Here is a 14,282-nt window from a genome sequence, read left to right on the forward strand (position 1 = left end):
AAATCCACTCACAGAACACTTCAGTGAGGCCTGATTAGCAACTGGGATTCCTCCCCCAAGATTGTTCTGGCTGCCTTTTGCTATTAAAAACAAATAAATCAAACAAAACAACAATGAAAACATTTAGTATTAAGTGGTTTCCATATCGCAAGGTAGAAATTTATGTTTTAGGAAGAAATAGTGTTCCAGATGAGGGTCAGAGAAATGAGAAGAATGGATGTTGATCTTTACACAAGAGCTGGGGTGTTGTGCTTGTTAGTTTTTTTTAAATCAACTTGACACAAGCTAGAGACATCTGGGAAGAGGCAACCTTCAGTGAGAGATTGTCTCTATCAGACTGGCCTGTGGGCAAGTCTGTGGGAGCATTTTCTTGATTAATGATTGATGTAGAGGACCTGAGTCACTATGGGTGGTGTTATCCATAGACAGGTGGTCCTGGATTGTATACGAAAGCTGGCTGAGTGAGTCATGGGGAACAAGCCAGTAAGCAGTGCTCCTCCATGGCTTATACTTCAGTTCCTGCCTCCAGGTTCCTGCCTTGAGGTCCTGCCCTGGCTTCCCTTCATGATGGACTCTAAGCTGTAAAGTGAAATAAACCCTTTCCTCTTCAAGTTGCTTCTGGTCATGCATAGTGTTTATCACAGTAGTAGAAAGCAAATTAGAACAGAGGCACTGTGTGCCTTTGTGTAAATTGCGTTGGAAGCAAGAAACACCCACATCCACAGGGAACCAGTCATATACACATCACTTATTCTGACAGAAGAGAGAAGGAAAAGAAAACAAGAAAAACAAACCTAAGCAACTAGGCTTTTGGATTCTCAAAAGCTTGGAAAGGCCATGGTTGCCAATGTGCTAGCTTTATATCCGTTGCTATGCTAAAATACTCCATAAGAAGCAACTTAGGGGAGGAAGGGCTTATTTTCCTGACAATTCTGTGTTACTGTCTATTGTGTCTGGTAAGTCAAGGCAGAAAATCAAGTAGCCAGTCACAGTTAAGAGTACAGAGAGAATAGACATATGTTTGCTTGCTTTCATCTACTTTTCTTTTATCTCATATAGTTGCCTGGGTATGCTGCCACCCACAAGGAGCTGGGGCTTCCTGCATCAATTAGTGATCAAAACAATCCTCCATAGGGTTGCCTACTGGTCAACCTGATCTAGACAATTTCTCAATTAAAATTCTCTTCCCAGGTAATTCTAGGTTGTGTCTGTCAAACTGCTAGTTAGAAACTAGCCAGCACAGTAGCCAACTCTTTATGACACCACACAATTGTTGATTAGTCTATGTGCAGACTGAGAGCCAATTACATTATTATTATGGGAGCAAGTCTTGTCAAAAACCCTCCAAGCCATAAGGTTAGATACAGGTCTGGGTGGGAGCTCATAGGACGGTCAATGATGTTGATAGAAACTACTTAAGTGCTGATTTCAACTTCCCCTCCATGATTTCTTTGGGTGTTTCAATAGGAAAAGGAAAGGGGGGCTGGATATCACCCCAACTCCAGTTACAGATAGGGAGAAGCTTGGACAGCTACTCACATGTAGATGAGCACCAGGCTGATAGCCAGCAGCACCCACGTTTCCATGGAAAGGTTGGGGATCAGCTCCATCTCAGCTTTCCTTCAGCAGTTCTGGCTCCAAGTTTCCCTCCTAGCTGAGAGTCTTGCAGGACTTCCCTGCTGTGCCCAGCTGAGATCCAATGAGGCCAGTCTGTAGTGTTTATGTGAAGGGAAAGGAGGTGTCAGGGATACAGCCAGTAGGAGGGCCACTTGCACACTGCCTGGCCTCTCCATGTGTCACTGTTAAAAGTCCATGAATTCCCCGGCTCTGACCTTTGAGTTTATATTCTGTGTATATTTATTCTTTCAGAAACTCAAATCCATTGGCACTGCTTCCTTCTAATTCTCAGTTGTGTCCATGGCTGTTCTAATTCCAAAACACATTAAGTCCACACAGTTAAACTATAGCTACTGATCTTTACCTATGCGAGGCCCTGTCCCTTTAAGGGCCCCATGTGCTCTGGAAGATGTGAAACCTAGGACTGAAAAATCACTCCCCACTCTGCACTGCTTTGTCCTTGGCACAAAACTCAATTGTTTTCCCTATACTCTTACAGCATTTCTTTTTTCTTTATGGTATTTCACAGTACTCTTTCCCATCCTCCAGCTCTTACATTCTTTCCTCCATCTTCTCTGAAGTGTTCCCCGAGCCTTGGGTAGGAGGGTTGACATAGACATCTCATTTACAGCAAGACACTCACAATCACTCACTCTATGTCTCTTTTAATAGATCCTTATCAAGTCTGTTGGATATGTTATGGAAGCATTTTCTTTGTCACTTTATAGACACAGAGACAGGAAGGGGTGAAAGGAGTGTCCAAGACTGGACCTCAGAGGTGGGAAACAGACAGAATTCTGATCAATTATAATTTTGTAGGGAGCCTGTGTGCTTGTCTTTGAATGGGCTCCTGAGTACCCTGCTGGTTGAGTCAACATCACATAGAGTAAATATTTCTTTGTATATCTCCTAAAATACTCCTAGTGTGGCCAAAATTGCTACAGAATGGCTTTGTAAGTACAAAACCCACAGGAACATCTTAGTAAGCATTACTAAATTATGAGTTCTTTTGCCATAGGAACTGCATGCTCTTAATTCTCAAATATTAGGATGTTATGAGCTAAGCTCAAAACTACCAAGGAAGTAGACTTTGAGGTCAGTGTGAGGTAGATGTCTTAGTTGCTTTCCTATTGCTATGAGGAGATGTCATGACCAAGGCAACTTACAGAAGAAAGAGTTTATCAGAGGCTACAGTTTCAGGGGGTTAGTCCATGACCATGATGACAGGAAGCAAGGCAGCAAGCAGGCGGGCATGGTGCTGAAGTAGTAACTGAGAGCATACATACTGAGACAACAGCCATGAGGCAGACAGAAAGCTAACTGAGAATGGCATGGGCTTTTGAAATCTCAGAGTTGGAGCTGGGTGGTGGTGGCTCATGCCTTTAATCCCAGCACTCAGGGGGCATAGGCATGTGGATCTCTGTGAATTCGAGGCCAAGCCTGGTCTATAGAGTGAGTTCCTAGACAGTCAGAACTACTCAGAGAAACCCTGCCTCAAAAGAAAAAAAAAGAAAGAAATCTTAAAGCCTACTCTCCAAAGAGGCCACACTTCCTAATCCTTCCCAAACAGTTGCACAAGAAGGGACCAAGTGTTCAAATATATGAGCCTTTGAGGACCATTTTAATTCAAAGCACCACAACAGGTAATTGGAGATATCTGCCATCTACAATGTGTTGCAATTGGAGTGAAGACACTAATGATGAAAAGTATTTATTGTTTTGCAGAACAACTAACCTGGGATAATCCTTGTTAAATATTAAACAGAGACCTCATCTAACCACATGAACTTCATGAATTTCAGTTTGTCCTTACTCTGTGTTGGGAAATCTGACCACAGGGATTTGGCTCAGCCCAGAGGCACACTTCAGAACAACTCCAGTGCCGGCCTTAGGAAGTCAAGATGCCTTTGGCAGATTTTCCCTAGGTACTGTACATTGAAACGGAACCTGAAGGCAGTTATCGATAAGCCACCAATAATGACGTGGACCTAATGTTTTCACATAACAGTATCTCACTGACGTGTCTTTGTTGATGATTAAACAAAGATCTCAACTCTGAATCTTTAGGAGGTTCAGAATTCCCTCCCTCCCTCCTTCTTTCTTTCCTCCTTCTCTTCCTTCCTTTCAAGTTTGTTTGGTATTTTTATTCATTCTCTTTAAGTGTTTGATGAGCATACTCCCCCATTACCCACTCCATCATCTCCCCATTACTCTCACTTATCTATACCTTGCTACTCCTCCTTACTCCTTCTTTTAAAAGAAATATTTATTTTAATATTATGTGTACGCATGCTTGCCTGGATGTATGCCTGAGCACCATGTGGGTATAGTGCCAGCAGAGGCCAGAGGAGGGCATTGGATCCCCTGGAACTGGGGTTAAAGAGGGTTGTGATCCTGCCATGTCCATGCTGAGAACTGAACCGGAGTCTTTTTCAAGAGCACCCAGTGCTCTTAATGGCAGAGCCATCTCTCCAGCCCTTCACTTCTTCTAAACCTGCCTTTCTCACACTTCCAGGTCTTCTTCTCATGCAGTACCTGTGCAGGCAGCACAGCTGCTGTGTGTCCATGATTGCAAGGGGCCTGTCATTTTAAAAGACAGCATTTCACAGTATTCCTCCCCCACATCCTCCAGCCTTTACAATCTCAGAGGCTCTTCTCTTTGGCAAATATAATCTATGGATACGCCATTAACCGCCTTTTATGGTAAGTAGAGTTGTTGCTCCTAGTCTGTACTTTAGACTTGATTTCAACATCTCCACCTGCTTGAGATAAGCTGATTAATGTCAACTAACTAAGGTTTCTGTCTGAGCTGAGGTCATACTTTGATATTCAATGAAGGTTATATGTGCAATCCAGCACTAAAAGAAACAAGAGGTATGTGGGGTTTTTGTTCTGTTTTTTGGTGTGTTTTTTTTTTTTTTGCAAACATCTACTTTTTCTAAAAATTTTTTATTAAAGATTTTTCTTACAATATATTTTGATTATGTTTTCTTTTCCCCAATTCCTCCTGATCCTTCCCACTTCTCTACCCACCTGACTTCAATGTTCTTTCTCTCTCTTTCTCTTAAATAAGAAAACAAACTGTCTTAGTTAGGGTCTCTATTGCTGTGAAGAGACACCATGACCATGGCAACTTTTTACAAAGAAAAACATTTAATTTGGTTTGGCTTACAGTTTCAGAGGTTTAGTCCATTATCCTCATGGTGGTGAGCAGGCAGACATGGTGCTGGAGAGGGAGCTGAGAGTTCTACTCTGGATCTGCAGGCAACAGGAAGCAACCTTGTGTCACACTGGGAGTACCTTGAGTATAGGAGACCTCAAAGCCCGCCCCCACAGTGACACACTTCCTCCAACAAGGCCATACCTACTCTAACAAATCCATACCTAATAGATCTACTCCCTATGGGGAACATTTTCTTTCAAACCACCACACAGACTGTCTTAGTTAGGGTTTCTATTGCTATGATAAAACACCATGATCAAAAAGCAAGTTGGGGAGGAAAGGGTTTATTTGGCTTACAGTCATATTACTTTTCATCATCAAAGGAAGTCAGGACAGGAACTCAAGCTTGGCAGGAACCTGGAGGCAGGAGCTCATACAGAGGCCATGGAGGGGTGCTGCTTACTGGCTTGCTCCTCATGACTTGCTCAGCTGATTTCTTATAGAACCCAGGACCACCAGTCCAGGGGTGGTCTCACCAATAGTGGGCTGGACCCTCCCCCATCCATCACTAATTAAGAAAATTCCCTATAGCTGGATATTATGGAAGCATTTCCTTAATTGAGGTTTCTTCCTCTCAGATGACTTTAATTTGTGTCAAGGTAACATAAAACTATCCAGCACACAGACAAAAATAAAACAGTACCTGGACAGTTTCAACCCAGATTGAGTACCAGCACTGTGAGGGGGAAAGTAGACATGGACTCCCACCTCTGACCAAGAAGCTATCTGCAATTGATATTCCTTGGCAAAGGAAAAATCTGTTTTCTCCAATGGAGTCTCTCTGGGTATAATAACCACATCTCGGGCAGGACCATGACCAGGAGTGATTAACACAAAGCTACTACTTTTTAATTTTGATTTATATTTCCTGGGGGGGGGCAGAGGATCAGATCTTGACTTTCAGTAGCCAGCCCTAAAGGTGTTCCAAGACATGAGTTCCCAGAGTGAACTAAATTCCTTCTCAATGCTTCTGGAGTAGAGTGATTACATTAAGCTTACAAGTTTTGTTTGTTTGTTTGTTTAATATTCAATGAAGTTTATGACAGTGAGCTAGCATTGTAGGGAATTATCAGATAGGAGTTGCCAATGATTTTGTCCAAGATGCAACATATTCTGGCTGGCTGCTGGTCTTAACTACCATCACGTTCTGCCCTGCCAAGTCTCCTCAGTCTGCAGCCTTGGTCATTTTGAAGTCATCCCACACTATTGGGAACTAACCTGGGAATGAAGACAATGTAGTTCTAAGGGCTACTGAGCAATTGGGAGTGAAATTTTCTCCCCACGTGAGTGAGCTAGAGTTAGTTGTTTTATCACTCTGTTTGTCAAGATAAGCAAGAGAGGCAGGTGCCTTGGCTGAAAGTAAGGGAGATTACAGAAGCAGGACACAGCACTTCTGATTCACAGCTACAGGCACAGTAGGGGACTTTAAACCATTCTAATCCTTCACATCATTAGGACTTACTTTTATCACCTGAAAAAAAGACACCTCTAAATAATAATAATAATTCATGGAATTACTTATGATTCAGTGATGTAAACAATGAAGCATTTGAAATGGTTCCTTCTCATGGTGTGAATTCTCCCCGAGGAGTATTTTGCTCTGCTGACTTATTCCTGAAGCTGTGCTCCCTGGAAAGGGCTACAGGAATGGCTTTTTACAGAGAGAGGGATATCAACTGTGGATGTGGTGGTTCTGGTTTTGGATGCTGTTGTGTAAGGGAAAGGTAACAGGGACCTCTACACACCCCAGATGGCTAACCACAGACAGATGGCAGAAAGATTCCTCCACAGGGCAACTTGGTGAACTGGTGAACTTATTTTGCTCACTTACAGGAGTAGGGGTGAGGGGTGGCTTACCAGATCAGGCACCACTCAAAGGCAGCTGCATCACCCAAAAGTCCACCCCTAGATAGGTGACCATTCACACAAACTGCATCCCTAGGGCACAATTCATGACTTACAGGCATTGGACAGGCCAGTCTCTCCTCCAGGCAGAGTGGCTGGTCCCAGAGTTCTCCTTTCCTCAGCAAGTGTTTACTGCTTCTGTTGCTTGAAAAGGAGCCTCACAGACCTTCTTAGTTTCAGCATAAGGGTGTTTACTTCCTGAGTCCCAGGAGCCTCCTCCCTCCCTCTAAGAGAGATTGCTTCAGTTCAAAAAATCATTACCCATCAGATGCTCAAAACTTTTCTCCACATACTACGGTACTGGTACTCTACTAAAGGGTAGGGATGTGGGTGGAACTAACAGAGAATTGTTTCATTCTTAGACATATGAATAGACCAGTCTCTTGGGGTGATGGGAGAAAATTCTCCATGGGAGAGGTGGCTGATCTGGGGACCAGTCGTCAAAAGGAACCAATTCTGCAAAAAATCCTCAGATCCATCAGCAGTATCTCATGGGTGTTCTATCTTAGCCCAGACTTTGATTTAGTCAGCATGTTTCTCTTTAATACCTACAGTGATGCAGAAATGGTTCCTCATGGAGGAGATGGAGATAAGGAGACTGACACCCCTTCACCCACACTTAAGGAGGTCACACTCTTGAGAGAGACAGGCAACAGGAAGGCAAACAAGATTTAGTCATCACAAATCACTTCACTGACAAAAAGGATCTGACTGGGTGCCAAGACAAATACCGCTGTTCCGCTCATTTGACATTCCTAGCTTTATTCAGATACATAAAATGTATGTGTGTTTATGACATGAAGGTACAATAGAAACTGTCTGGGGACCAAGAGTAGGAGGGATGGAAAAGGAGAGAAGAAGGAAGAGAGGACAGGGAAATATACCCAAATCATGTTATAATTTATACCTATGTGAAGATGCATTTGTGTGACCCAGTGTCATGTACAATGAATAAAAGCCAGTGGAAAAAATAAATTAAAAATTATTTTAAAATGAGGGGCTGGAGGGATGGCTCAACAGTTGAGAGGACTTGTTGCTCTTACAGAGGACCTGAGTTCAGTCCCCAGCAACCAAATGGCAGCTCATGACCGTCCTTAACTCTAGGAGATCTCACACCCTCTTCTGACCTCTGTAGCCAACAGGTATGCACATAGGATGCATATACACATGAAAGTGAAGCATCCACACACATAAAAACATAAAGATAAAAAATAAGAGATAAAAAAATTTAAAAAGAATGGAACCTAGTAGCCAAGCATGTCAGTGAGGCATCTTTGAGAACTTAATTGGTTGGGTTTTTTTGTAAATAAACTATTTAACTTGTGTGAGTGTGTGTGTCTCCCTGTCTCCCTGTCTGTCTGTTTGTCTCTAGTGTGTGGAGCATGTATATGCTCTGGAGCATGTGTGGAAGTCATAGGACAACCTGTAGGAGTCAGTTCTCTCCTTCCTCCATGTGAGACCTGGGAATCTAACTCAGGGCATCAGGCTTGGCAGAAAGTTTCTTCACTCAGAGCTATCTTACCTGCCCAGAAGTTAATATTTTAATGAAAATTATTAAGAATTAAGCATATGTCCCATGAACAGCCAGGAGAACATTCCAGATATGCAATGCGAAGACTTGGAGAAAGGACAGGGTTAGACTCTGTTTGGAGACCTGTTTGACTGGAGAGTGAAGTAAGGCTGAGAGAAGAAATGAGACTAGGGGATGGGTCAGAACCCTGATGGCCAACAGCAAGTGTCGATCTTACTGTGCTCATAAACCTTTCATTAACTGCATTTTGAAGCTAATCCCTTCCTGAGCCTCTTAGGGATGTGACATCTCCCTGCCTATAAAACAGTCAACTTTGGGAGAAATTGAGATTCTTGACCCCAGATTTGAGGAAGGGGGAGTGGGAGATGTTATAACTGTCAGAGGATTCACGACACTAAGAGAGCTGGGAACGGGATGATCTTACCAGGAACCTAGGTCCACAGAGCCAGGAAGACAATGCCAGGTCTGATTAATATCCAGGAAATGAAATCTCTACCTGTTTAGGACACCCGTAGCTCCCCAGCAGCACGTGGTTTGAAGAGGCGGTTATGTACAGGTGACAAAGGTCAACAGTCCACTCTCAGCAAACTCATGACCTTCCAACCATGTTTTTAACTAAAGCATGAACTCACTTCTCCTCTTGCTGACATATGAAAGTGCACTGTGCAGTTAGATGCCACTCTGTGACACTCTCAGCTCTTTCCATCGGGAGTGGGATTTTCAGAGTGGACAGTATCAGCTGTTGGCCTGGTTCCCTGGTCACTACTAGTTAACTTGAGCCAGATCCACAGGTCTTGGTCTCAGGCTCACTGCTGGTGATTGACAGTTCTGGTCTGTTTAGGGTCCGTCTGGAGGGAAACATAATTACCAACATTCACTTGGACATTAGACAGTCAAGGCAAAGGAAGCTAAAGGCATTGAAGGCTTGCCATCAGCTACAGTCTATGAAGGCCAGATCTCCATGTGTCTGCAGAACAGAGAGAATGGGTGTCAAGTCCCTGGAGCCCCTGGAGGGTCCAGATTCCCTCAGGGGAGGTTTACAGCCCCCATGCTATTCTCCTTCTCCCCTATGGTAGCATGTTTGCATTCTTTAGCACTTGTGGCCACGCATGATCAAAATCCTACAAATGTTATCGCTTCACACCACAGGGATGGAAACTCAAAACTAAGACTGGTTGTGGACAGGCATGTCTGTAATCCCAGCACTCAGGAGGCTGAGGCACCAGGGATGGGTGATTTAGGGATCAAGGGCAATCTATAGCTCATAGTACAATGCTTTAAAAAAAAAAAAAGGCATAGGAGATGAGCTCAGTTGGCAAAAGTGCTTGCTGAGCAAAGCTAATGACCTGAGTTCAGATCCTTAGAACCCACCTAAGTCGGACATAGTGGCCTAAGCACAGCGCCCCCTACTGGGAGATGATAGGAGGAGACACACGGAATTGAAGCTAGGACCAGCTCATGCGCCTAAGCAAACAGACTCTGTGTCAAACAAGGTGGAAAGAGAAGCCTGACCCTGGAAGTTTCCTTCTAACCTCTACATCTGCGCTGTGGCACACGAGCATCCCCTCCCCAGAAAAACATGTGCACATACTTTATATCACATGCCACACAAACACAAACGCACAAATAAAGGGAAAAAATCAAAACCAACTCAAACCTCCAAACCACTGTCTCTGAGGAGGTGTACAATTGGCTCCCTATGGGAGGGGTGCAGGAGCCCCCACCTCTAATGAGGAGTCACTGATGACTGGTGGCTTCTAGAAGCAGGAGAGGCAGGTTTCATTGAGGTTATGGCCCCCTGCCAGTCCATCAAGGTCCAGTGGATGGCCCCCATGAACATATAGCCAACGCACATTGGACTCTGTTGGGGGATATGTGATCACACTGTGAACCCTGAGTTTGAATTCGCATTAATTAAATAAAATTAACCTATGTCAGGAGGATGCATTAGCAACCAGTTGACAGAAAGTCATCAGAGGGCATCCAGGAGAGATAGAGAGACGTAAGAAGAAGTAGGGTGAGGTTTGGAGTGGCCACAGCCTTTTCTGGCTTGGCAAAGTGGACGCCTGTAGCTAGAGTTTTCCTGCCTGACCCACAGTCAGGACAAATCTTTGTCACCCGCCAGTCCCACAGCCACTCAGACCCAATCAAGTAAACACAGAGACTTATATCGGTTACAAACTGTATGGCCGTGGCAGGCTTCTTGCTAACTGTTCTTACAGCTTAAATTAATCCATTTCTATAAATCTATACCTTGCCACATGGCTCGTGGCTTACCGGGATCTTCACATGCGGCTTGTCATGGTGGCGGCTGGCAGTGTCTCTCTCACCCAGCTTCCTGTTCTCTCAATTCTCCTCTCTGTTAGTCCCGCCTATACTTCCTGCCTGGCCACTGGCCAATCAGTGATTTATTTATTGACCAATCAACAACACATTTGACATACAGACCAGCCCACAGCAGACGCCAGCAAGGAGAGAGGGTTAGGTGGTTGCTACTCAGCCTCTCTGAGCTCACAGGTTTTCACTCCAGCCTTTGACTCTCCAGTCTTACTCATAAATAGAATGGTAGAAAGGTAAAGCTACCTTTAGTGGCAGCAACAGGGGCAGGTGCCTGAGGGAGCAGAATGCCTCCAGGCTGCAACCTGAGCATCCAGGCTAGAGAAGCAGGACAGTAACTGCAGAGTTGTGACTGGTGGCTGAAATAGCAGTAGGTTAAGGAGAAAGCCACTGTGCCGAAGTTAAAGCAACAGGACTCAGTGGTGTGTGTGTGTGTGTGTGTGTGTGTGTGTGTGTGTGTGTGCATGTGTGAAGAGGTAAAAACGTTGAGAGTGAGTAGGTGGATGGTGTGGATCTGGGAGGAGCTGGAAGGGGGAGTAAAGGGAGTGAATAGAACCAGAATATGTATAAGATTCTCAAATAATTAAAATATATTTGAACAAACAAACAAACATTGTAGTACAAGTCCACACAGTCTCTAACCTTATTGATGTCAAATATCTAGAGTACATTCGCCTGCTGAGAAGGACACACAAATCTGGCAACTGGAGAAAAGGAGAGGGGCGGGGTTGGAGGAACTGCATAGGAACATTGTGGAATGAGACAGAGACGGGAGCTGCACAATGTGTGAGTATACGAAACTTCACTAATTTTTTCCTCCACTGTAAAATGTTTTCTTTAATGCCAAACAAAGTTTACATGTATGTGTGATTTTAAAATCTCAGAAATATATGCAGTGTGATTTTAAAAACTCAGAAATATATGTGAACATCATGAGACATGACACTTCAGTGCCCGTGGAAGCCAGTGATGTATCTAATCCTTCATCAAACCTCCTTTTCACTAGTCTGGAAAAAATTCTTAATCACAAAAGCTCAAGGGTCATAGCTCAGTTTGTAGGAGGATCACTTTCTTTCTTCCTTCCTTCCTTCCTTCCTTCCTTTCTTTCTTTTTCTTTCTTTCTTTCTTTCTTTCTTTCTTTCTTTCTTTCTTTCTTTCTTTCTTCCTTCCTTCCTTTCTTTCTTTCTTTCTTTCTTTTTCTTTCTTTCTTTCTTTCTTTCTTTCTTTCTTTCTTTCTTTCTTTCTTTCTTTCTTTCTTTCTTTCTTTTTGCTTTCTAAAATTTGTTCTTTTTTATTAAGATATTTTCTATTCATTTTACATATCAACCTCAGATTCCTCTGTCCTCACCCTCCCATCCCCCAGCCTTCCCCCCACAACCCACCCCCTATTTCCACCTCCTCCAAGGCAAGGTCTCCGATGGGGAATCAGCAGAGCCTGGTACATTCAGTTGAGGCAGGTCCAAGCCCCTCCTCCTTACACCAAGTTGGCACAAAGAGTCTCACCACAGGCACTAGGTTCCAAAAAGCCCGCTCATATACTAGGGCCGGATCTCAATCACACTGCCTGGGGGCCCCTTAAACAGTTCAAGCTAAACAATTGTCTCACCTATCCAGAGGGCCTAGTCCAGTACCATGGGGACTCCTCAGCTATTGGTCCACAGTTCATGTGTTTCCACAAGTTTGGCTAGTTGTCTTTTTCCCATCATGGTCTTGATATCTCTTGCTCAATGGATGGAACTAGAAAATAGCAACCTGAGTGAGGTAACCCAGACTCAAAAAGACAAACATGGTATGTACTCACTCATAAACGGATGATCACTTTCTTATTAACAGTGCTCAAAATGGAAATTCAGACACAATACTTTACTATCAACAATGGCATACCTATTTAGTAATTAAACTTGTTATGATTAGAACGTGTGTCCCAAAGCATCTCCAGAAACCTTAATCCCAGAGCAACAGGGTTAGGAGATGTAACTTTTAGAGAGGGGGACATCCTAAGGACTCTGTTCTCAGGAAGGGACTAAAGGCATAACTGCAGGACTTGAGTCCTCAAGAAAGGATTTTGACGCCCCCTACTTCTTCTCTTAGCATCCTCTCCCATCCTTCCTTCTTCTGGCACAGGAGGGTGCTGGTGGGATACCAGCTCCTAGACCTCGAACTTCCCAGGCTCCAGAACTGTCAAGTTATCTGTCCTTTTTTTTTTTTTTTTTTTTTGGTTTTTCGAGACAGGGTTTCTCTGTGTAGCTTTGTGCCTTTCCTGGGACTCACTTGGTAGTCCAGGCTGGCCTCGAACTCACAGAGATCCACCTGGCTCTGCCTCCCGAGTGCTGGGATTAAAGGCGTGCACCACCACTGCCCGGCAAGTTATCTGTTCTTGATCAATTCTCAGTCTCAAGTGTTCCATGGCAACAGTGAAAATGAACTAATATGATAATGACATTTAGACTGGACCATTGTAGCATGTGGTCCTTTGACATTTTCCAACATTCTCTGATTTGTCTTCTACTACTTTCTGCTTTCCTGAAAACGGGAGTGCATCTAGCTGTGGTGTGTCAGAAGTATTCAGACGACCTGCCTTTCTCCAGGGAAAGTAAGTTTGAAGGACTTGTAATTCAGCAGTGGCTGTGTTACTGTGGCTTGCAGCCTGGGAGTTCTCTGGAATTGTGTGAGAAAATGTGTACTGCAGTGTGAGGTTGACCCAAGCAGCAGGTTACTTGGGAGCCTCTTGAAGTGCAATCAAGTGTGTGCCCCAGCCGAGCGGTGGTGGTGCACACCTTTAATCCCAGCACTCTGGAGACAGAGTCAGGCAGTGTCCATGTGGTGGTGATGTTCCCTGGCAGCCCTGGGTTAATGTGTGCCCCTGACTTTAATCTGAGTTGAAGATCTCCATTTCTACTACTGTGTAGGTACACTTCTTTTCCTTTATTATTATTGTTATTATTATTATTTATATTTTTTGTTTTGTTTAGTTTGTATGTGTGTACGTGTGTGTGTTCACAGAGGCCAGAAGGGGGCACCAGATCCTTTGGATCTGGAGTTACAGGCATTTGTAAGCAACTAGATGTGGGTGCTGGGATACCAACTCCAATCCTCAGTGAGAGCAGTGAACACCCTTAATGCTGACCTGTCTGTCTAGCCCCTCCTCTCATTGTTTTTACATGTCTTCCCATCTGCCTGTAAATAAAACCATGACATTATAATTTTTTCAATGGGATGCCACTGACCTTTTCCTACAAAAAAACCTTAGCATGAAAAACTGCAGTAACAATGTCCAGTACATTTTATTATTTTCCATTTTCAAGTATGTAAGTGCTTATTGTACTTGTATGCACATGCATGCTTTTGCAGGTGTATGTGCACAGGTGTGTGTGGCTGTGCATACATGTATGTGCATGTAGAAGCCTCAGGCTAATATTGGGGATCATCCTTGATTACCCTTCCAACTTATTCACTGAAGTAGAGCCTCTTCCAACAAAACTCAAGCTTGCCAATATGGCTAGTCATGCTTGTGGGTGCCTGGGCTCTGCCTTGAGGCTGGAATTGCAGGCAGGCTTCTAGGCACACCTGACATTTCACATGGATTTCAGAGGAATCTGAACTTCAGTCCTTCTTGTGTGGTGAGCACTTTAACTCTAGGCATCTCTCTAGTCCCTGCAGCACATGTTA

At 43.9% G+C, this 14,282-nt stretch overlaps 1 protein-coding gene across 3 annotated transcripts in view; it reads right to left on the reverse strand.

Annotated features, from left to right (window-relative positions):
• Nucleotides 1–14,282, reverse strand: part of LOC131897847 (cytochrome P450 3A25) — a 59,826-nt gene that overhangs the window by 40,186 nt on the left and 5,358 nt on the right. Inside the window, exons 4-7 of one of the 3 annotated variants that reach the window (XM_059248807.1) lie at nucleotides 12,220–12,350; nucleotides 6,802–9,124; nucleotides 4,790–4,875; nucleotides 1,540–1,710 (exon numbers count right to left, since the gene is read on the reverse strand). In XM_059248807.1, coding sequence (XP_059104790.1) covers nucleotides 1,540–1,610 — 71 coding nt within the window. In that variant the 5' untranslated portion in view covers nucleotides 1,611–1,710; nucleotides 4,790–4,875; nucleotides 6,802–9,124; nucleotides 12,220–12,350. Of the gene's footprint in view, nucleotides 1–1,539; nucleotides 1,711–4,789; nucleotides 5,415–6,801; nucleotides 9,125–12,219; nucleotides 12,779–14,282 lie in introns of those variants that run through there. The other 2 variants (XM_059248808.1, XM_059248810.1) reach the window with 2 other exon arrangements.

This window comes from Peromyscus eremicus, chromosome 23 (genome assembly GCF_949786415.1).
Source record: "Peromyscus eremicus chromosome 23, PerEre_H2_v1, whole genome shotgun sequence".
Classification (NCBI taxonomy): Eukaryota; Metazoa; Chordata; class Mammalia; order Rodentia; family Cricetidae; genus Peromyscus; species Peromyscus eremicus.